The 24,122-nt window shown below is 42.2% G+C and overlaps 1 protein-coding gene across 3 annotated transcripts in view; it reads left to right on the top strand.

Moving 5' to 3' along the window:
* Window positions 1-22,471, top strand: part of vti1a (vesicle transport through interaction with t-SNAREs 1A) — a 112,614-nt gene extending 90,143 nt beyond the window's left edge. For all 3 annotated transcript variants that reach the window (XM_085284731.1, XM_085284730.1, XM_085284732.1), the window contains one exon: window positions 20,934-22,471. In XM_085284731.1, the coding sequence (XP_085140857.1) occupies window positions 20,934-21,027 (94 nt within the window). In that variant the 3' untranslated portion in view covers window positions 21,028-22,471. The remainder of the gene's footprint in view (window positions 1-20,933) is intronic.
* Window positions 22,472-24,122: the final 1,651 nt, after the last annotated feature.

Raw genomic sequence — 24,122 nt, 5'->3', positions numbered from 1 at the left:
CCCATCTAAAAGTTCCCCTGTGGTATAACATTTGAGAACAGACTTGACATAAACCATTTCTAAACACTGGTTTCATTTCACCAATCTTTAATTACATCGTTTGGTAGCAACTGAGGTACAGAGCTGAAGCAAAGCACCATGTTAGCAAAGCGTATAATAGTGAGGGATACCACAGCCAGAGGACAGTGGGTCGCTAAGAGGGGAAAATGTCATACACAAACAAATATGGAAAAGAACGCTGAGGTGTTATGGCCGTAGAAACATTTAAGAATGATTTTGATTGATTTTCTAGTTGCTAGTAGTTGTTCATTTTCATTTGTATGTGGTGTGAAAATCTGGAACAGTCTGAGTTTACAACTGAAACAATGCAAAAATATTCATAGATTTAAATTTCTCTACAAACAGTTGGTCTGGTCACAGTATACTCAATGATGGTTTTTAGTGTGCTCTGTAATGTCTGTTCTCTTACCATTGCTGGTATGGATTCCAAAATAAAAAAAAATAAAAAAGTGTGCATATGTATGTACATATATGTACTTGTGTGTGTAGATATATATGTATGTATATGTATGTGTGTTTGTTACTTGTAGTTATTACTGCCTGTTACCTGTGGTAATGCAATTTATAATTTATATATTCTGTATTCAGTTATGAAGGCTCTAATTGTTGTTTGCGAGCTGCCGCTTAGATGCTTGTATGTGCCCGGGGCTGTTGATGGGTCTGTATGCAATGATGGGCGTAGCTGCGGGAAGTTTATTGTTTTTTTTGTTGATGAGTGAGTATAGGGGTGGGATTTAATAAGTTTTCTTCGTCCCACTCCTTTTTCAGGCAATTTTTGTTTTTTGTTTTGTGTATTTTATGTTTAATATAGGTATTTGTTGTGCCTGAAAATGAACAAATAAATGAATGAATGAATGAATTTAATTGTTCTAATTATGAGCAAGATTTGACAAAATATGTATTTAAGATACCATAAACAACACAATAAGGAGCACATCAAAAATACAATAAAATAAGCAAGGTACTGTAAGACAGATTGAACAAGTCATTGCCTACATTTTAAAATTGATGATGCGATTATATCAGATTGTGTAATTTTTTTATTTTTTGAAATAGCACCCTCACAGCTTTTTTTTTTTTTTTTTTTTCCTCAAGCCTGAAATCTCTCCAGTTCGTCTGCTCTGTTCCAGATTTCCCTCTCTAGTTCAGCAGTGACGTTTTTAGACATTTTGTTTCCTTTAGGCTAAAAGCAAAAGAGGAAAAATCATGCAGTGGTTTGTGACATTTAATTGAAAATTTTGTAGTCATTTTGAAAATATGTTTTGCCCTCAAGACCACCTAATATAAAGATCATAGCTCAGAGTCCCCCAGTATTAGCATTGGGGCATGATTTATTATTGATGCCAGCTTTATTTTAAATTAAATTTGTACAGGAATATTGTGTTTATTTCTCAGTGTCTTTCTTGCTCAACATATATTAACTTTAGCCTCAACCACAGCCAGTCAATTAATTGTAGGTATACAAAGCACTGGGTTGCATTCCAGTTGCTCAGTGTTTCAGTGTATTATTGTGCCATGAAGAGTATCATTGTAGCCCAGAGCGATGGGCAAGCCTTCCTCCAGCTCAGTGACAAAGGCAGCTGTGAGGTCATGGTCGAGGCCAGGACTATCAGAGCTATTAGTCCAGCACAGAACGACCATAACAACAAGCCCTGTCAAATAATGGTGTCAACGGTGGGATTGTGTAGCTTCATTTATGGACAGAATGTCCACGGTTTAATGGTGATGTGTCGCTTTCAATTGACTCAGTAGGTCGGATTTTACCCCTTTCTCTCTCTTTCTGAGTTGGGTGTGCTGTAAATATTTCTATATGGCATACGCTGATTTAAAAATTTTGCTTTTCTCAAACTTCAAAATGTCAGAAAGGTCAGTTGTCTAGGATAGTTGGCCTAGAGACATAGATGTGGGAGGTTGTCATGATAACTCATGTTTCACTGAAGCTTTTCTTGCCTCCCACTGAGACCTGTATTGTATAAGCCTGATCAGAAATCCCCAGAGTTGTTGTTTTTTTCTTCTTCTTCTTGTTCTTTATTAAGTTTGGCTGCAGCACAGTCATCGATATTTAGAAGTTGGCATAATGCTAAAAGTCTTAGTGTCAGTTGATGGGCATTTGTGTAGGATTTATTGTCCTTGAGCTGAACTTATAATAAATTTACTTTTATATTGTTTTGCAGTGATTTGGTGTTTGTCGTTTTGATGGGCAGACACCGCAGAAGCTGTGAAAACCCTTTTTCTTATTAAATGCGGCTTTTTTTCAGGTACACGTTTCATAGTTTCGAGCAAAAAGGTCTGAGCTTTTGGTGGTTTGTGTAGCCGTACTGTTGCGAACACTGTTGTGAGTCTTTCCAGGGTTCCGGATGCTGGTTGCCTTCTGAACTGTCAGAATATCCGTTAATATTGAGCCCCCTCTGCCTTGCCTTACCCTCTGAGTTTCAGCACTCCCTTTACCTGACTTACTGAATAAAATGATTTCTTTGCTCGTCTCTTGTTTTCTAGTCAGAATATTGCTTTCCCCCCTCTGCCACGCCACATCCTCCTTCCTCTCTCCTAACAGTAAACGTTAAGATCCAGGAGTGGATCAATGGCTGTTATCCTTTGATGTGCCAGGACGCATTACGAGTGGTGAGTTCTAATTGAAGCAGAAAGCAAAGGATCAATGTTGGCTGTAATTGCCTGACACAGGGATGGGTGTGAGACTTTATTATCATTAATATTTAGACATGATGTGGGAGGACCCGGCCGAGGCTAAATGTACAACAGTGGTGCAAACCTTTGATCTCAGGAGAAAAGCAGATCGATTGAGGGTTGGTGAAGAGTGGCTAAAGGAAGAGAGGTCGTGGAAGTGGGGCTAGCAGGAAGCACCAGTTATCGTGACCCACACCCTGGATTCTATCGGATTTCTCGGAAGTTTCCCTTGGCTCGGAAAAGGCCACGCTAGGCCTCAGTCCAGAGCGGGTGCCATTAGGCATTCATTAAAACTGCAGTTACTGAAAGAGCAACAACTCCGCGGTTTAGTTTCCTTCATTAATCCCACTAGTTTAGCTTTGGATTTAGTTTTAATAGTGAGAAGAAGCAAAGATGACGAGATAATAGTCTTTGTTTTGTTGACAGAGTCCATTGTCAGGGAGATGTAACAAAATATGATGGAGGAGGAGGCCCTGTGGGGCTCAGGGCTGCTACCTCGGTGTCAGCAAACACGACATAATGTTACTTAATCTTATAGGTAAAGAAGGGGTCTACTTTGTGTGATGGAACACACCCAGCCTTAAAGCATGACTACAGGGGGCTGGGGCTGTCCCCTGTGTCCACAGAGGAGGCTAAGAGCACGCTGAAACCATGAAGCGGTGATTTATACTCTCAGGGCTGTCTCCTCTGTTTTTCACCTGGTTCCCCAAGGACTGATACCTTAATCATTGTACTTAGCAAGACAAAGAAGGGTAACGGGTTGCACAAGTGTGTTAGTTTTCATGTCTGTGACCTGCTGCCTGATATTAGACAGACGAGTGGGAAACCGATCAGGATCCAGGTCAGCCGGGATAATGATCCTAGAAAGGGACTAAATCAGAGAGTGATGTGTTATAAAATGACAGAGAACAAAAGATAATAAAGTTTTATTATTATTTAATTTAAAAATATGTCAAAACATATCCACTTGGTACTGTGATCATATTTGTTGACGGTTTGAAAATAGAGCACCGTAGATCCCATTAATTGCCTTGTCCACTGCTACGTCCCCTTAATAAAATTATACTGTTAATTATTTAATTAATAATGTGTTTTGAAGCTAATCTCTAGCTATAAGGTTGTAAGTATTATAGAGATGCTGACTAACTCTGTTTCTCTATGCATTTCCTCATTCTTAAAAAGAACAAGAGGTGATGTTGGGGTTTTGTGTTCAGTGTTGCCTCTTTGTCTCTGCATTCATCCTTTTTATGCTTGTGTGCATCGCTAACAGTACATCGTGCAGACACTAGCGCCATTGTAGAAAACCCCTTGTGCAACAAATGGCCCATTATGTAACTTTTTGATCATTATTCCAGCTTCAGCAGTGTTATCGCAAAGAAATGTGACTGCTGTGTTCCTTCTGCGAATGTGTGCGAAGCATGAATTGTCCAAAGTCCTAAAACAGTAACCAAAAGTCTCACTGAGAATTTATATTATTATAAATCGCACATGAAAATCAGTAAACAAGCCAGCTTTTTGTGCTTTGACCCTCAAGTCTTGGTGATTTCTGTGGCTCACATTTTCAACATTTCTGTTTTGCCACTTGTAACAGGGTCTCTGTTATGGCAGTTAATGTTAAAAGTTAGCTCAGTGTGTTTTTCCTGTGTGCCCAAATGTGTGTGCATTTCTGTTGAGCGTTTGTGTATTTGTCTGTGTGCGTGTGTGACTATGTGCAAGCGGATGAGAGAGCAAGATAAGAAGGAGATGAAGAGTCGTTCAGAAGAGCTTTCTCACTCAGAGGCGTCCCCATCTGTTCGTCTGGGCCTAATTGTTCCTGGGTGCGAAGACACACACACACACACACACATTAAAAAAAAAAGGAGGGAAAGCAACTGTACTCGTCCCCCTGTCCCAGAGTTATTTCTGTAACATTAAAAGAGCGCCACCAGCATGCTCCAGATTATTGCCATGTAAATAATGGCACTTGGCTCGATTCCCCGCTAATGAATGTCATTTACTTTTTTAAACGAGGATTAATTATCGACAGAGGACCTCTCTCTCTCCTCCCACAGGGGAGCTCTTTGCAATTAGCTGCCAAAAGATGGCCGCTAATATTTATGTTTTTTTAAATACATCTATACGTACGCACATGTGCATATGTTCCTGTGGCATGGTGAATAACCTCCTAATTAGCGGCCTGCTTAATTCTGTGAGAGACTGCTGAGAGAGACCACTGATGAGGAAGAGGTAAGGTGACCCATGTCGGCTTAATGTCCTTTCCTCAGTTGCGTATGTGGGTTTTTGTTGGACGCTGGTGCTGGACATTGTTGTGAAACTAGGGTAAAAGAGAGAGTGGTGCTGCTTTGGAGCCAGCCTCCCGGTTGCAAAATAACGCAGGGAAAACAAACACGGCCCTCAAATTAGATTTCCCAAAACATAGCATTCCCTCTCATTTTACACACCACAGTGGCCAGCGGACGAGAATAGACTAACCCGTGAAATCCGCTTCAGTTTCAGAATGGCACAGTCGCTGGAACACTTGATAAACGAAGGCCCTCTGGATCTATCGAATAGCGCTGCTTTCTTCAAAACACAAGATCTTAATTCTTACCTAATTTGCCAGTTTTGCATACATAGTGGAACTGCAAAGGCAATGTCAATGTGCTATCATGGCTGGGTATAGTTAAAAACTTTTTCCCCTTACTCTCTCTGTCTTTAACTCTTCTGTCAAATCCACCTCTTCGTTCCTCACTGCTTCCTGCCCATACGCTCCCACACTTCTTTTTCCCCCCGTACACCAAGCTGCCTCTCTGTGCGTGGGCTGCTAGAGCTAATGCACTTAACCTAACTGAAGGAGAAGATGAGACTGATGGGTAGGTCTGTCAGCAGTGACACTGCATGAGGTGTAGGCCGCCTTCTGAGCACAGACATTAAAATGCCACACAGCTAAAAGGGTTAAATTTCTTTATAATGTTTGGTTTTATACTTCTAACTTGTGAATTGTTTTTTTTTACCATCAGACCACGTAAGACTGTTTGTGTCAAGGCAAACTTTTTTGCCAGTCTCTAACTCTTAACTTTCCAGCCATTTTGGCAGTTATTTAAAGCCCCTATCTAAATGAGCAGGGAGAAAGCTATAACTTCAGTGTCAAAGGTCAGTGGCACCAAGAAAAAGTGTTTCAGCTCAATACAAACTCCATGCTAATTCATATTATGGACACAGGCAACTAAAGTAAAGTTTTTGTAAAAAGTACTTTTATTTACATGTTTACTGACAAAGCAAATAGGTCTGGCTGCCACTACACAGCTGAAATACTCCTGAACCTCAATTATGTACATGCATGATTGGCTAATATGTCTTTGTGTATGCCTAATATTCCAGGTAAGTGGACAGTTGTTGTTTTTTTGTCAGTTGGAGAAATGTCTCATCACTCATCCAAGTGTCAGCTAACGGCAGGTTTCCACTGCCTTATAAACTGTACAGTTGCATAACGACTGAAACTAGTGCCATTGCCTAACAACGTCATTCAAATGAGTGATGAAACGCTTGTTCCACTGAAAACACCACATCCAGATGAACAGAATCAATTTCTGGAAGTGGGTAATGTGTTTCCTTACTCTCATAGATTCTGAATTTTTTTGAGTGTAGCATCCCTTCCTTGTATAAGTTATCTGGCTTTTCCAGATCAGCTCAAAACAAACCTTGCAATTGCACCACATGCACCACAGTGTTTTTCAGGAGTGGATCTGTGCTCCACATTACTTAAAGTACTGCCTGTATATCTAAAATAGGGCTTGTATGTCTAGTTTGTACCGAGGTCACGTCAAGTGTGCATAAGGAAAGAAGGAAGTGAGACACAGTAACGGTCTAGAGGTTTGTCATGTCAAGACTTGTCAATTGGATGTGATACAACCAGTATTAACTACTAGCTGACAAGTGGTAAGACTTAAAAACATGCAATGGAAACCAGAGATGATGAATGTTCGCCTTCAAAACAAAAATTTTTGTGTCACTCTTTAGTAAGTGTTTGCAGTGTCTTCCATGCAAATTACAGGAAACAGCAGCAATCTGGCATCAACCTCCTTTGGAGTGCTGGTAAACAGTCAGGGAATTTCCCTAATGATTGGAGGTTACCTGGAGGTCACTGAACTGTTTGCTTGAAGCCTACGTCCACACGTACCCGGGTAATTTTGAAAACACGGGTACGTGTGGACGTAGCCTTAATCACTTGACCCTGCACTGTCACACATCCAAAATAGCAGACAAGTTAACAAGGGTAGCGGTCACATGACTACAAAACCAGGATAGAGAATTTTTAAAAGACCCCGTTTAGACGAAGTGCTCCCCAAGCCTGGACCTAAGCTGCGTCTGCGACGCGACGTCAGAGGCACGCACCTGATATATTTTAGGGGTGAGTCAGCACGAGGCCAGTCGAAGTGAGAGCTGCCACGCTAAAGGGGGTTTATGTGTCAGACTTGCCCACTGAGACAGAGGTTATGATAATAGATAACTGTGAGAAAGCCTTGGATGGATGGAGTCTAGCAGAGGTGGCAGTTACTATACCGTGGGCTATAGTCATCCCCCCCCATTCGGCTCCGTGTTTTATAGCTAGATTCTGTTGCTGCTCTCTGGCTCACCTCTCAGTGTGAAATGAGCAAGTCTCGACTATCGTCCTCAGTCCGCCAGTCGAGCTCACAGTTACACACGAGCACTGCCAAGAATGGTGTTTCTGCCTGTGTCTAAACATGTGGAGCTGTATGATCTGCTGAGTGGGTCATTTGACATGTGTGCTCGGGGAAATGTTTGTGTGTACATTTAAGTGTCTGCTCATGAACTTTAAAATGGATGGGCTTTTGGTTCGTACATGTTTACACTTACAGTAACATTAGGAGAGAGAGCGCTCCTAAATAATAAAATTAAGAAGTACGACATTCTTGCATCGGCACTGTTTTTCCTCCTCCTTCTCTGTCGTTTCATTGGCCCCTCTCCTCACTTTCTTTCTATCTTTCTGTCAGCAGGAGGGTGAGGGGCTTGCTCCAGGCTGCAGCAGGTTTAGCTGATTCTGAGGAGTGCGAGAATAATTTGGGATCTGCTCTGTTTCATCATCTGCTGCTGTCAGAAGTTTGTTTCTGAAGCAGGAGCCTGAACATTTGCTTCCTCGGATGATGTGTCACAAGTGGCACTTTGTTGAGCAGTTGTGTTTGTCTTTGGCAGGTTTTACATGGTGGAGCACGAGTGCAGATTGTGCAGCGACCAATCGTGCTTTCTGTTCAACATAAATCAGGGCTTTGTCAGAACTTGTGTTCTTGTTGTACAGTGTTTGATTTACATTTGCATTTATAAGTTCGTACAGCTCCACCAAAGATAAACGCCTACATAAATTTCCCCTTTTATTCCCCTTTTATTTTTTGTTATAGGATATATTCAGAAAAAAACAGGCTCAATATTGTTGCAGTGTTGTTCTCAATGTTGTCAAAATACAGACATACAGGAAGCGTTATCAGGTGAGTCAGGCTTATGGAAGGTTAAATGAAGTATTTTTCTTAGGATGCAGTAAAGATCAGTGGTATGATTTCACCTGCTAGTCATTCAGTAAATCTTCTATCCAGGTTTTCTTTGGATTTGAAACACATTTGGCATAAAACTGATTGTTGCTGCTGTGAGTTGAACAGGCTTTTATCCTGTGTACCTGTGTAGTTCAAAGGAGAATCTGTGGAAGTGGATGTTAAGCAGTCTGAAATGTTTTTAAAGTCCACATGTGCATGAAGTGTAAGTGAATAAATAGATAAACAACCACAAGACTTTGCAGACCGAGTCCCCCTGGCTGTTGGCCAAACAGGTAATTCCTGCGGCATAGTTTTGGAAGGGCCACAGCAAGCCAAGCCTGCCTCAGCAGTCAGACTGTCTGCACATTTCTGTTGCTGATGGCATACCAGGGGCGCCATTTTCCTCTCTGAGACAGACAAGCCAGAGGATCTGATTGGCCTTCCGCCAATGCACACTCACAAAGACTCCTTTGACAGCAGGTCAGTCGGTTAACCAACCAGTAGGCAGAGGGATAAGACAAAAAAAAATCCTCAACCCTCTTCACTCCTAAGCTTCATGATTAAAGGGTTCTTAAAGCTAAAAAAGGGGGTGCATCCTAGTCTTCTCAAAAATGCACAAGTAGTGCATATTTTCAGGTTTATTTGTGGTTTTGTATACCTTTACATTTCATCGTGGCAAGTGTTTGCTGCCGCCACAGACGTGGATCTGAGTGTGTGCTTAGAATTCATGCGTAAATATTGACGTGTGCTTGTATGTTTTGTGTGCGGGCTTAAATCCTTGTGGCCAGGCTGGCATGAGCATACCATAAATACGCTGAACAAACATCTGCTGTTATTCTTCCCCCTTAGCCACCTGATATTAGCTAATAAAGGCAACGATATCAAATCCAGTTCACGATCATGCAACAGTATTTTTTGTAAACGAAATATTTCTGAGATGGTAAATATTAGAAATGTTTAAGGCCAAACTTCATTATAAATTAGCGCTAAGCCTGTGCTCCATGATTAGCTCGTCGTGGTTATGATGTCAGCGGAGCCTCACATCTTATATTTTCATCATAAAGCTGTGTAGGAGCTGACGCACTACCTTAAATAGCTGTTGATGTTCTCCTGTGCGCTCATTATCTCTCCAGTCCAGGCTTTGCTTCTCCGCTTTCTCCTGCCGCCCATCTCCTCCCCTGTGTATCGGCCGCTTTGCATACGACTGATGTTTAAATGCTGCATTGTTAACTGACGTGGGGTAGCCCTTTGCTGACCCGGGAGGTATTTGCTCGTTTGATCATGGGGCAGCAGTTTTAATGTATCGAAGCAGCGCCGCTCCGTAAAGCCCCTAGTATAAGTAGAGACAGAGGGCGAAGGCAGGGCGAGGGATCCGTTGGTTGCAGGCCTGACAGTACAGAAGGAAGGTGATTATTAGAATATCTGTTGGTCAGCAAGGCCAAAGGGAACGCTGCTGACCCTGCATTTCCTGGTTATGCTGTGCTGGTGGGTGTTGGTATTTCGAGGGGTTTTTTGGGGGGGGGGGGCATTGCGAGTTTTGTGGCAAAGATGGAGAACAGGACTCCATTGATGAACAGATTCAATATTTCCATCATAGTGTGTGTGTGTGGTTTTTTTCTTTATAACACTTTAAATATTTGCATACAAGGCCTTCTTCTGATGTTTATTTCTTATGCTCTAGCTGTACGAGATGCTACACTCTTTACACTTTTTTTTTATTTCCACACTATTTATTTTGTGCAGAACTGTGGTTGCCTTTAACATCCAGCCATTGATTTACTTCCCACAGTTATTTCTGCTCTTAGTTTGTCATAAAGACTAGACAAAGATAACTGAAAGGCCTCAGTGTCAGTGAAAACCACGTTGCCTTTTACATATGGGTCTCTGGATACAGAACTCTCACTTCACCAGCTGACAACACAAGAGAAAGAAGTGTTGAGAAAGAGGGAAAAAAACAATGACACAAACAGAGTACAAGTTTGTGTTTGCACCCTGGGACCTGTGTATCAAGACCCTGGCTGCACTGAAGCTAACCGGAGGCTGGCCCCTCAAAGGAAAATATTGAACACCCATACACCCTTCTTGCCTTTTTCTTACCATTCTTTGCCCTCCCTCCCCCCCTGCTTTCATTCTCTGCTTTTCTTTTGGGCTTATTTCTTGTAGGGTGTCTTTCAGAGTGGCAGTGACCATAGATACCAGGAGGGGAAAAAAACCTGTGGAGAGGAAAAAAAGAGAAAGAAAGACACTTTGTTCAACTTGATGATTAATATTTGATGGACAGTTCCCTCATGAATTTCCCATAGCATTCCATAGTGGACTTGTGATGTGCAGAAGGCTGCGAATGGAGATTGTTTGACTCGATGCACAGCTCATCATCAGCATTAAGTGGCCTTTCCACTTTTCCATAAACAAACAAGAAATACAAAAACTAAACGAAAATGTATCTCCGAGTGTTGGAAAATCAGCTAATTTTTTTGTCCCCAAGATTGAGCATGCGATTGTGTTTCTAAGCTCGTTTGACACCGTTTTCTAAAAAAAGAGTTCCCTTTAAATTCCCTTCAGAAATATAATGTTAAAAAGCTTCAGATTACTTCCCTCCCTCTATATCTGTGTCAAGCAGTGTGTATCCTCATGAGATCTCACAACTGGATTCAGTAAATATGGATTGCCTCTTTTATTTCCAAACGTCCCAAAGCAACCCAGATGCCCCTTGACTTTTGAACCGCGGTTCACAGAAAAGCAGAGGTGAAGCAGCAATCTGCATCTCTCATGGTGCCTCACGCCCACATTGTTTCTGAGACTGAGAGCGATACCACATGAGTTTACCTCCAACGGTGAAAAAAACCAGAAAAATAAAGAATTTGAAGGAGAATTCTTAGTCGATTAACTCGGGCTGTCATCATCCGCCCCTAAAAGTTCGTCTTCTCTTTCTGTTTCCCCCTATCATTTCCCAGTTTCTTCTCTTTTTTTTTTTTTTATAGAAGATTGACCCTGCATGGCTGCAAGTCTTGATTAGCAGGGCTTCAGAGCCCAGAGTCTATTGATTGGGCCTCCAAAGCACTAAGCAAATGTAGCAAGAGAAACAAGTCAATAATGCTGTTACTGCAACAATCCCCGTCACACTAGTGGCTTCCCCCGCACACTCCAAATAGTTATTTTTCATGGGTTGGTGGTGAAGCACGCAATTATGAGAAAATCAGTGTCACTAAAAATTCTGGTTGTCCGCACTTTCTCGTCTTCTCCTTCTGTCTCCGTTTGAGTCTCTCTATAAACTTTTGTCTGTTCTGTCCGTTCGGGATATCGCTTTGCTTTTGTCTGTGACTTCATTCATGTAAAGACTGCTACACGAGTTTATTTTAATCCATTACTTGACTTCCCTTTCTCACATCTCCCAGGTCACTACCACCTCTATGTCTCTCTCAGCTTAGACATGGAGACCAGGGAAGCTAGTTTGCAAATTTAATGGAGCAGCATGGATTATTTAGACTGACTAAAGCCTCCCTTGTAGTGTCAAATAGGGGGTTGTGGGATGACATTAAACCCCTACTTTCTCTGTCTCCTTTTCTTTCTGACTGCTGCCTTCTGGTTAAAGTGATCTGTACCTGCATGTCCAAACAACTCAAACCTGATGGTTCACATATTCTTTAATTGTTGTGTGTTATTTTACAGCAGTTTTCCAGACGCCCTCCTGTAGTTTTCAGATGTTTTACTCAACACTGCCTTGATGGGCAAGCATGTGCAACATTACAGTTGGCGGAGGGTTTTTGCACGCATGCATGTAGAGTCTGACACTGCGAACCTCTGCTTGCTCAGTTCTTTCATACCTGCAGGGTAGAGAAGGAGCCAGAGTGGCCTTCGGGTCAAAAGGTCAAGTTCAAGAAATGGTTCTTTCTCTCGTTCATCCGTGACTCTGAAATGAAATCCAGGCTTTGGCAGTCTGCTTTCGGCCCAAACTCACATGAAAACGTGACCTCTGACATTAAGATGCTAAGAGAAGTCACAGGTTCTTGTTGCTTTCTTTGCAATCAGGCTTGCTGCTGTCCTTAATAACTGGGATAGGTTGAAATAACTAAAAGTTCACTTTTCACTTTATTTACTAATTTCAGCCCAGTTCTTTAATCTATTCTCATAGAATGTGAATTTATTCTAGTATCCTTTAGTATAAGCCACTGCAAAGATATGTAGCTGCTTTAGCATGTGGACCACTCGTCACATTTTTATGCTTATAACTTGAGACAAGGAGACATAATAATAGAGATAATGATCCAAGCTGCATGTATAGAAACGAGCAGGCAGTACATGATTGCGACTTGGTCAGCCTTGGGTTTTTGTTTAGTGTTTTTTTACATTTGTGTTAGAAAAAGCCAGCCCGTGTGGGTGTGTGTACTTGTATGCTGTTTGTGTGCGTGCTAGTGGGCAGTATCACACCATCATCTGAATCAGCAGAGAGACAGGATGCAAAGCTAAACCACACGGGACTTGAAGCAAATATTTGGAGAGTTGATTTGAAACGGCAAACAAACAACATGCGGAGGAGCTTCCTCACCAGTTAATAAAAAAGACTCAGACATAAACACTAATATCCTCATAGTTTCTTTGGTTGGGAATCCTAAACAGACTTTTAGGTTGTATTTTGAGTGAAATGCAGTTGACGGCACCTCACGACTTGAAGCTGTCGGGACAAGTTCTTGTAAAGATAAGAGCCCTGATTTTGATATGTTTAAAAAAAAATGCAGAGATAAGGAGATACTGGTTTTTGTTTTTTTTTTCTTCCGCAAGTTATCATAGCTCTGAATTACTGCTATAAACTCTGAAAATAGTTAGGTAGTAGGTCGGATTTCTCAGCATCAGCGTTGGTGTTACATGTCAGGCCGTGGATGTATTACTCAGCTTCAGTGTTTTTTTTTTTTCTGCAAAAGTAACAGGTTACGCTGGGAAAAAAATGAAAGTGAGCAGTTGTTCTCAAATGATTTATGTGCTTTAATGACATTTCAATACTGAACAAACAATAAAAATTTATGGACACCATAGTTTTGGAGGCCTGCAGCTCTAATGGCTAATGTTATGCCCTTTTTCATAGGGGCCAGTAATCGGATCTGCAGCTGGCCCCTGGCCTTCACAGAATGTATACAAGGGGGATTTTTGTGTTTTGGGAAATCTTAGCAGAAAGAAGAAATAGTGAGAAATGTGGGGATATCACATCCATATCTTCTGCAATCTCCAAAAATACTTGCTGAATAAATAAAATATTTATTTTTTCATAATTAAAATGCAGACACGCGTTACTCTGCAAAGGTTTCAGCCACTGGACGTAGTCTGTGGAGGCTTCTAAAGCAGTGAGAAGATTCCTTTATTTAAAGCCTGAACCATGAAATTATTGACATTAAATTCTAATTTTGAGAAACTGGAGTTGATTGAACCTTATTAACCTTATTGAACCTTCTGACAAATTACCAAAAAAAGGAGATAGATATAAATTTGCATTTATGAGTTTTAATTTGTATATTTTTTGTTACAAGCAGCAGGAAATGTAAACCTCTCAAAAACTCATGTATCACATATGATCCACTTGTATTACATTTACACAAGAAATCATTTATTTTTATTACTTTTCTGTTCTTCCTGGGCAAATTTCACTTTCATTTGAGAACTCAAATTACAGTTTAGTAGTTTTCTTCTTTTATTGTTTAAATGCCATTTATTGCTACCATGATGTTTATATCTCAGTCTTTTTCTTTTCGCTTCTAAGGCTATGTTCAGACCGAACCTAAAGTGACGTTTTTGCACGGTGAAATTGCGTTAGTAGTTTACGCAAAGACTGGTAATAACGCAAATACACACCCACGCGAGTTGGAAATGTCTCAACCTGGAGGCAAAATTTGCTCCACTTTGAAAGCTCGATTTGACTTCACTTCTGCAGAAAAAGATTGCTCGCAGAAAAGTGAGTAGAATAGTTTGACTTCCTGCTAAGTTCTAAAAATATGTTATTAATCGATTCCAGCTGTCGGGTTTACTTTAGAAGCAAGTATTTCTCTCGTTGGTTATTTGGGGTAAATATGCAGCATGTGGGCTACGAAATGGTCCAAAAACACTCCAGCGATTGAACACATACAAAAACCAAATTTGCCACTATGCTGCTCTGACAACCAGCTAGTTAAGATGAGCCATTTTCCATATTAATCAAGTAATAAAAATACAGTTGTATGAGTCAGAAAACAAATGGCTCTGATTACGGCAGCCTTGTGGAGTATACATACACAGTTTGGAAATGTGGGCTGTCGGCGTCGTCCTGTTGACTATAAACCAGCGACTTCACAAACACACGGGGCAAAAGAAAAACAACTTGGACTTGGAAATTTGAGTTAAGAAAAAGTAGGTGAGGGGAAAATAAGCAATATAAGAACTGAATATGAGCAAGGGGACAAAAAAAAGAGGACACAGCGATAGAACAAAATAGAAGGAGGGGGAGGATGGAGATGAGAGCGGTAAGACAGAGGAGGGTGAGGGTTCGCGCAAGGGAATGATCTGTGTATGTTTGGAGCTCAGAAAAGCCACCTGTACATCACAACCGGATGAGGAGAAGCTGTAGCAGCTACCCGAGATTGCTGCCGGCAAAAGAAGTTCTTAAAAATTCCAGACACAGTTGCAATATACTCTCTCTTCCTCTTCTCACCCACTCGGTGTCTTTCCCATTTCCCTCTCCATCTCCCTCATTTCTCTCGATCCTCTTTTTCATCTTCCCCACACTCACATACTCTTGCATACTCGCCTCCCACTCTAAATTTACTCCTTCTTTCTCCCTCCCTCCTCTTTTCTTCCTCCTTCTCTCTCCTTCAGTCGTTTTCTGCCCTCCCTTTCTTCCATCTTGCACCATTTTTTTTCAGGAGAGAACTGGGTCCCAGTGTAGGCTGCTGCTGGCCAGGGTTGTTAGCCACCAAATAAAAAATGGATGAACTTCTAGGGCCCCGGTGCTGTTCTCCTGCATCTAGTTGGTGGAAAGAGAGGGAGTAAATTGGAGACGGAGAAAGGGAGAGAGAGAGAGAATCAGGCTGACATGAAATACCTTGCTCAGAAGACGTCTTCCAGAAACCTGACCGTCTTTAATGTCAGTTTTTTCTCAGTTGAGGGGAAAAAAAATTGTTTTTGTTAGTACAGGTCAAAAAAAGGTCTGCAGCTCTTTCGGGGATCGATGATCTCAACAAATAAATATATTTATATAAACTGTGAAACTTGTTACATTATAAGTGAAAATCTCTCAGTTTGTGAATTATATGCTGTTTTCCTTTGATTTAGATTTAAATTACATTGAACGTCTCTCAGGTTTGGATGGCTGACTGGATGAAATGAGGCATTTGAAGACATAATTTTTTTAAATCTAGGCTGTTCATGCTAATGCGCTTATCTTTACAGTTCAGTGAGCATTTGAGTGTTAAGGTGTGGAGCAAGTTCCTAAATATTGTTTCTGTTTTTAAGTAATGTCAGTAAACAGCTTCCAGTTAGGAGCAAACTCCAGCTGTGCGTGCTTATTTCTAATAATCAGCATGTCTCTCAGACACCCCCGTGGGGGTGATACGCTAAACATACGTGGTGGGATCAGATCTCTCCAACAAGCAGGTCAGCTTATTATCCCCGCACAGCAACGTGAACCTGATCCAGGTGTTCTGACTTGTTCCTCCTCATCTCATTTGCGATTGAAACATTGCACGTTTTTCCCGCCTTCTCTCAACCTATATTGTTTGCAGGCCAGGCTCAACCTTTTGTTTTTGTCGTGTGTGTGTGTGTGTGTGTGTGTGTGTGTGTGTGTGTGTGTGTGTGTGTGATGTGGCCGGTTTAAGTTTGAGCCCCAGACCGAGAGCAGCTGTGTGTATGTGTGTGTGAGCAAGCGTGTGTGCCTCCACAATGAAACATTTATTCGTATTAGTTTGTGATAACAAGTCGAGGCATTACTTAGGACTTACCCCCACCAGCATTTCACCTCCGTGTCCATCACTCAAACCATTTGTGAACACATTGATCCTCCCCCCCCCCCCCCCATCCCCTCCTCCTCTCCCATGCTGTATATTCCCAGGGTTTGGAAGGAGAGCCAGAATGGCTCAGACAGCAATTGATTTTTATTTTATTGGTCTACTAGTGGAAAGAGGTGGGATAGGGGAGGGCCTGAGAGATGCAACTCCGAAGCTAAGTTTGCTCTTAGTGGGCTGTGTGTGTGTGTGTGTGTGTGTGTGTGTGTGTGTGTGTGTGTGTGTGTGTGTCTCCAGGTGGGATGGGCCTATCCGCTTATGTCTGTCTCACAGAGAATGTTTTTGTTTTGGGGTAGGGGCTGTTGTCTTTCCGTCTGTCTGAAGGTTGTGTGTGTGTGTGTGTGTGTGTGTGTGTGTGTGTGTGTGTGTGTGTGTGTGTGTGTTCATGTCCAGCCACCTCTGTGAGCCATCAAAAGCTGCATGTCTGTGTTCACATGTGTCAGACACACACACACACACATGCGTGTGTCATTTAAGGTATTGGGGGAATCTGAGGTGCTGATGGAGCTGGCACTAGGGACTTGGACCTCAACACACACACACACTCTCTCTCTCACACACACACACACACACACACACACACACACACACACACACACATAGCTGAGGTGTATCCCGGTGCTCATTAAAGCTGGTAATAAGGCTGTGCTGCTGGAAAAGGAGGGGAAAAAACAGGGAAAGGAAGAGAGGGAGGGAGGAAGAGGGTGGGAAGGGAGAAAAAGGAAAAAAAAAAAAAGGGAGATTTTAAAATTTAATAACACTGGTACGATTTTGTAAATCTTTCCTGACAGAAAAGTCCTCATTATTTTCATCTGTCTCCGAGGAGCCTCTCCAGCTTTGCCTCCCCGGGTAAACGGACCTTTCGCGCTCTCCCTCTTTCTCCTCTTTCTCTCCACCTCTCTATTGCTTTTTCCACACTTTCTGTCTTTCAGCTGCTTTGTTGTCTGTTTCCGATCTTTGTGACTCTCTCTCTCTCTCTCTGAATATTTCAGCCTCTCTTAGATTAGTGCTGTAAATCTGTTTATTTCCTTTTAGTAAGGTGTTAGCTGACTGGCTGTCTGCGATGAAGGAACATAAGGAGCCAATAGCATTTCCAGTACTATGTGCTGTGATTGGCTGACATTTTAGTTAGAGTTACTGTTGGTCTGTTTTCGTGAGAGTGTTTCTTTTTTCCCCCCCACCGTACCGGGGCACCGACACAGGAAAATACTTGAGGATCATAGTATCAGGTATCAAACTCACTGTGTGTAGGAGTGTGCATATGTGGGTCAGCAGATACACCCTTGTACCTGCGGTCTTTGCGTCACTCACACATCCCCAAATCCTTCCCTCCACTTACACGCGCACACACACACACACACACACACACACTCCTAGCCCCCCTCCACCTCTATGTCAAGTGTCAAAACTGGAGGATGGATCCGGTTTGATAAGTTCTGTTCTGTCTGGCCACGTGTCAGGGCGGGATCAACTATATAGCAGAGGAAAACCATGTTCTTCACTCTCCTACCTCCCAGTTTTGGGGATTTTTTTTTTTACTTCTCTTTTTTGGGAGTATTGGGGTGTGGATATTTTTAGGGTAGGTTTTATTGTAGTTGTTTCTGGTAGCTTTAGTACCTTATTTGACTTGTTAGCTTATTATAAAAGGAAAAAAAACAAAGAAAAAAATAGTTTGACGTATGAAATTTCATCAGTTTGTGTGGTTTTGTTTCAAATGGATGAAGAATAATTTCCCCATCCTCTGTAAAATGTAACCAAGTAGTCATTTTCCAGCCTTCTTAGGTCTGCAGTGGTTAAAAGAGTGTGATGGCTGACTTTCATGTCCCACTGCTCATATGTCAGTGGGGAAAACTGTGGCTCTTTACAGTGTCACAGACACTATTTTTCAAACAGTTTTCAACATCAGTGAAGTGATTTATGATGGCACCTCCACACACTAATTCCTCCAATCTGTCTAGCTAGATCTGTGTGTATGTGTGTGTGTGTGCGGCCCCCCTTCAGGTCATCTGGTCTAAATTGACCTTTGGTCGTAAGCTTTGCAGGATCTTCTCGGTCTGTGTGAACTATTGCAAGCATTAAAGTAAAGATGTACTGTTTATGGCTCCCCCTCCAAGTTTCTGATTGGCTGCCTCTTGCAAACAGAAGCACCTGAGGTTAAAATATTGGGAATATCCCTGCTCTATGACATCAGAAAGATTTGAGTGGAAAAAAACTTGCCTAAAACCAAATATTGAGAGCAGTGTGATGCCCGAGCTTTTAGCTTTCACATGTGCTGACCTAATTATTTGAAACTTTGACCATGTTTCATATAAGCGTGCACTATTTCATTAGTGTGTGTGTGTGTGTGTGTGTGTGTGTGTGTGTGTGTGTGTGTGTGTGTCAGAAAAAGAGGAAAAAGCATTAACATTTTTGGACGGGCCACTCCTAAAATTTATATCCATCTTCTCTTTAAAGGTTGGAGTTGCCATATGTGCTGCTTTACATTTATACTTCCAAGACACGTTTTGTTAGATTGGTGCACAGAGGATCAGTTAAGGTCAAAATAATGCATTTTTAAAAAAAAGATGTGTCCCCAGAGGGGGGAGGGAAAAAAACTTCTTAAACCGCAGCACTGTCATATTCCTTACTGCTTTGAACATTTAAGTGTTTGAAGTTATTCCACGTTGTTTGCTACCAAATCAGACTCCTTTAATAAATGCCGTTTTAACAGAATTGAACCCCCCTCCACGAGGCTAAAACTAACTTTATGTTCATTTCTCCACTGCAAGCCTCTACTAGCCCCCCCCTCCCTTTTTTTTCTTCTTTTCACCCCAGCTGAAAAATTAGCACAACACAAAGCGAGCTGGCTTCTTCTAACACACTGCCACAGATACACACACACACACACACACACACACACACACACACATACAAGCGCCTCCTCTGGGTATTTGACTGGGATAAATAATCATTGTAAATAATGAATGTCAATTAATAGGGGGAGACGTGTCCTTGCTAAGCATGCTCTGATTAGTGTTTCACTGGGATCTCTTCCCCCAGCTGGCTTCAGCCAATCATGTCAGCCTCATCCAAAACACCAGAATAAAACTGGCCTATCACAACATATGATATCATCTAATACTGCCTCAGCTTATAGGCATATGGCAAATATAGTATTATCTGTCACTATTCTTTTTACAATTTTTTTTACCTCAGCAGTGAGGTAAAAAATGCCACGTGTGGGTGTGTGTGGGGTGGGGGAGGGATACCATAGCTGTTGCTTATGTTGTTCGGGACATGGTTTGCTATAAACAATATGACAGTGTCATAATAATGTATGCATTTATTCAAGGATAAACTGTCTACTTATAAAGCAGTGCTGCTTACACACAGTAGTTGTAATGAGCTCTCTGGTGTTAGCGAGAGCATTACAGCATGTCAGAGAAGTGTCCTATTACTGGAAAGAAGTTCATGGCGATTGGTTATATATTGTTTTTAGTTTGTAACAGTATCCTCTGAATCTCATATAAAGCAGTTGATAAAATTTGTTGTTATGCGGCCGAGAGTCTTTTTGCAAAAGGAAATACAAAGATGTAAAGCATCAAAGCTTGTCTGTGGGATTTTTGTCATCCTTCCCTTCAATATCTTCATCAGTTCTGCGCTTTAAGCTAAGCAAACGGTCGAGACTTTTGCCAGGCGGGCTGGTGGACCAGAGGGAGGCCGCGAGCTCGACTGGTGTGTCAGCTCAGACGTGGAGTTTAGAGGGTAGCTGGGTGACTGAGCAACCAGCCAGCGCCCTCCCCTCCCTCGGTGATAAATGGCCACAGCATGGGCTATTCATCTCCTGCTTAGAGAAGTGGACAGTGCCCCCCTGCTCGGCCTCTCCTCCACCCCTCCACATGTCAGCAAATGTGATAATTCTCTCATTTGTCAGGAGCAGTGGAGGGTTTGGAATCCGTGTGTGTGTGTCTGAGTGAGTGCATGTGTGCTGATGCAAACTCTGGAGAATTTGGGGGACACATGCTAGATAAGTTGCTCACTTACCAGATGCCTTGCTCTGCACATCTTCACTCCATTCCTCATCTGGTACTTTTGTGATTTTTTTATTTATTTATTTATTTATTTATTTTGGGGGGGGGGGTTTCAAAGCCCCCACTCCCCCACACCAACTTTACTTCGGTCACAGTGGGAAAATTTAAATGAGCAAATGAGTGAGTTGTTTTATGGCAAATTCCATCAGTAATTCAGCGATTTTTTTTTTTTTATTACCTTCAGGAAACTACTGAGCCACTTTTTCCACTTTATTGTGCAAATAAAGTTTAAGAGCCTGTCAGCTATTTGTGTGCGTGTGTGTATATGTTTGCATGTCATGCTTGTTTATAAGTGTGTTGGTCTCTTTTGCATTTGTATGTTCATGTCTGTACACAAATCAGCGTTGTTGTTTTTTACAGAGGGTACACATATGTAAGCAAATCACTCTTATCACGATTGTTTTATCCAGTCACGCTGTGGTTTTATGACGTGTGCCAGCGAGTGTATAGCGATTTAAAAACCAAGCGTTCAGACCTCATGGTAACAATTAAACAGGATCAGGCTCCAGTTGACTTTTCTCCGTAGACCCGCGAACCTTTTCCTAATCCTTCTCTGTTCTTTCTCTCTGCAGGATCATCCAGAATCGGGTCCTGGTCTTCATCCTCGGAGCCATCATCCTCCTCACCATCATCCTGGCCATCTATTTTAATGTGCGAGGCCACTGATCTCCCCTGTACGCACATGCATATATACACACACACACACTCCCTCCCCCTAAACGCAAATACACACACACTCTTTTGTGATTAATAGCGACAAAAGCGTTGTTCTGCTGTAATTAGGACAAATGGTCCCCATGAATCACTATTTCCAAAGCCTGACAGCAAGCTTTTTTTTTTTTTTTTACCATTTCTCACTCCTTTTTTTTTGTTTGCAGTTTCTTTCCCTTTTTTCTCCCGTTCTCCTTCTTCCCTTTTACTCTCTTTTTCTCTTTCACTTTCTTCTCCTTCCCCCCTCCTCCTCTGCCTGTCAGGCTCGTTCTTACATCTCCAGGGACTAGAACGGGGTGAGATGTTTTTATAATAGTTAATATTTTTCATGGTGTCGTCCTCAGCGTGGTTTGCAACCTGGTCATTTTTTTTCTTGTGTAACTTAATGGAGGGCTTTTTTTGTAGTGTAGGTGGGTTTGGTGTTATTCAGGGTGTGGGGATGCATGAAAGGCAGAGAGAAACCGAAGTTCTACACACATCTGTGGGTTTGCACGTGTGCATGCATGAGTGACAGTCATGGATGGGGGCCCGCACTGCGTTTCTTATTGACACCAACAGTAGGCACACATACTGTATTAGCTTCTGTAACTAAATGATTCAGCTGTTCTTCTCCCCACCAATCACCCTACCCCTGCACAGCTCAGAGGACAGTGCCTTCAGTTTAGATATGCTGTTCACACTCCTGCTTTAAAAGGCTCAGCAGAGCCCAAAATAGACAAGTGGCGCTGCCTTGAAAAGAGAGGATGCACGCAAAAAGGTTGAGGTTAGTTCAGCTTGTGTTCATTGAATCAAGGTGAAAGTATTTTGGGTTGTTTGTTTTTTTTTTCATTATTAGAAGGAAACTGGTTGCAGTTTTTGTTTTCAGGAGCAAAAAAGTGGTTATTTTAGAGAATTTAGAGATTGAAGAATATTAAATAAAAATTGCTCTTTTAATGGATTTTAATGCAAAAGAGACCTGACCTCAGCCTCCGTGAGTACAGCACAGAAACAAAGAGAAATGCTTGAAATGACATTGTAACCACATCTGGGACATCAACCCTTCCCAAATACATACTACATTAACTGATTCCCAAATATAAGCGTCATACTGTATGTACTAACATTGAAATGGACATCATGTATAGTGTTTTTGCTCTTACTAAGTGACTCTCTTGCTATTTATTTATAAATGTAGAGTTTCCATTCAGATTTCTGTGTTGGAAGTGTATATTTTTGTGATGTTGAAATTATTCAGAATTAACATTAATCACATGTTTGTTTCTTCTTGATTTGTGGTGGTTCTCTGATGCAGACTGTACACCAGGACCAACTGAAATATGTGTATTTCTAGTCTTTCATCTTAAAGGCTTTTTTTTTCTTGATTTCTTTCTTCTATAAATGGATCTAGCTTGTTTAAAAATTTGTACTTTTTGTTCTTTATTTTCTATGTAATCTTCGGAGGTGTGAGATGGGACCCTTGTTTCTGTGTTTGTGATGATGTGATGCATCTGCAGGTGTTTGAAAAAAAGGCGTGCTTGAGTTTACCGGCGTTTAATTCTTCGGGGGGAAAGCCATTCTTTGGGGACGGCGTTTGAAAAATCTAAATTTAAGAGCATATTTGGATCATTTTAAATTTTATTTTTGTTTGGAGGGGGGGGGGGGCTAATGCTAATGCAAGCCACAAGCTCGCACACGCATGGAAACACACACTGGTGCGCGCGCGTATGTCTCTTGTGGTTGGTGTTCCCAGTGAGGGCATTTGCTATTCTGTTTCAGGGTCATAGTCTTCATTTTTGAAGATGCGGGGGAGTCCCCATCCCACCATCCCACCCCACCCTCCCCCACCCCGTGCTATCGTCCACCATTTCACAGGCCCTCACCAGCCGCGGCGCCGTGGTCTGCTTCAAAGCCTCAAATTAATGGCCAACAAAATAGTGTGTCTCTGACCGTCCCATGCGGGGCCGACCCACTAAGAGTTATCATTAAAGTGAAGCAATAATGAAAAAAACGAAGGAAGGAAGGAAAAAAGAAGAAGAAGAGCCGGGGAAGGAAGCGAACGAGGAAGCGCGGAGGTAGGGGGTGCTGAGGGGGGGGTTAAATCCCAGGCAGTTTGACAACAAACCTCATCTGGTAATGACCCTCAGTGATTGTGGTTTTACCCAGTCAGCGTGCACAGTGTGTGTCTGTGCGTGTCTGCATGTTCAGCCTACCTATGTGCTGATGTGCTCTCTCTGTCTCTCCTGCCCCCCTCCCTCCTTCTCTCTACCTCTCCTGCCACCTTTTCCTCCTCCTCCCTGTCCTCCCCTCCCTTCCCTCCCCTCCCAGCCTGTCAGATGAGCGGAGCGGTAGCTAGCGAGTGAGCGGTGGAAGGCAGCGTGGCGGCGGCTTCTATTTGAAGTTGTAATGGTGTCAAAAAGTCAGGGCTGACTGACAGACGTCAGTCCCACAGGGCCTCATTAAAAACAGACCCACTTGACAAGGAAATAATTGAGCGCCGGCGACAACTCGGGGGCCCCTCCGCGTTTTTAGATGTTTTTATTTTCTTTTCATTATTAGCGCCGAGCTATTATGTTCATTAAGAAATGGCATTAAAACAAGTTTTCTTCTTCTTCTTTTTTTTTTTTAAAATACGGGCGAGGGAGGGAGCAGGGAAGGAAGACAGGATGCATGGAGGTGGGAGATAACGATTTGTTTAGAGCCCCGGTTCTGTTTTATTATTTAAACAGGAGCGCTGTCATGTGATACCTTGGCAGACGTTGGCTATCATCTCTCCCTTCTTTCTCCTTTCCTCCCTCTCTTTCTTTCCCCCCCTCCTTCTCTCCTCTGTACTCATCCCTTACTTTTCCCCAAGCTTTTATCTTCCCCTCCTCGGTCCGTCTCCATCTCTTTCTCCACCTGCTCTCTCTATCCCCTTTTCTTTCTCTCCCCGTTGAGCGGCGGGTGTCATTGGAATATGAACTAGATTATTCATCAGTGCCCCCACCACCCACTACCACCCCACGCCCCACTACCACTCCCTCCAATCGCTGATTTGGTTTTCGACAAGCGTCTCACCGCAGAAGGCTGAGGAT

This window comes from Mchenga conophoros, linkage group LG8 (genome assembly GCF_057382185.1).
Source record: "Mchenga conophoros isolate Kocher_MC1m ecotype Shallow Benthic linkage group LG8, M_conophoros_male_GT1.1, whole genome shotgun sequence".
In the NCBI taxonomy this organism is placed as follows: Eukaryota; Metazoa; Chordata; class Actinopteri; order Cichliformes; family Cichlidae; genus Mchenga; species Mchenga conophoros.
This window is presented reverse-complemented; position numbering and strand designations above follow the sequence as displayed.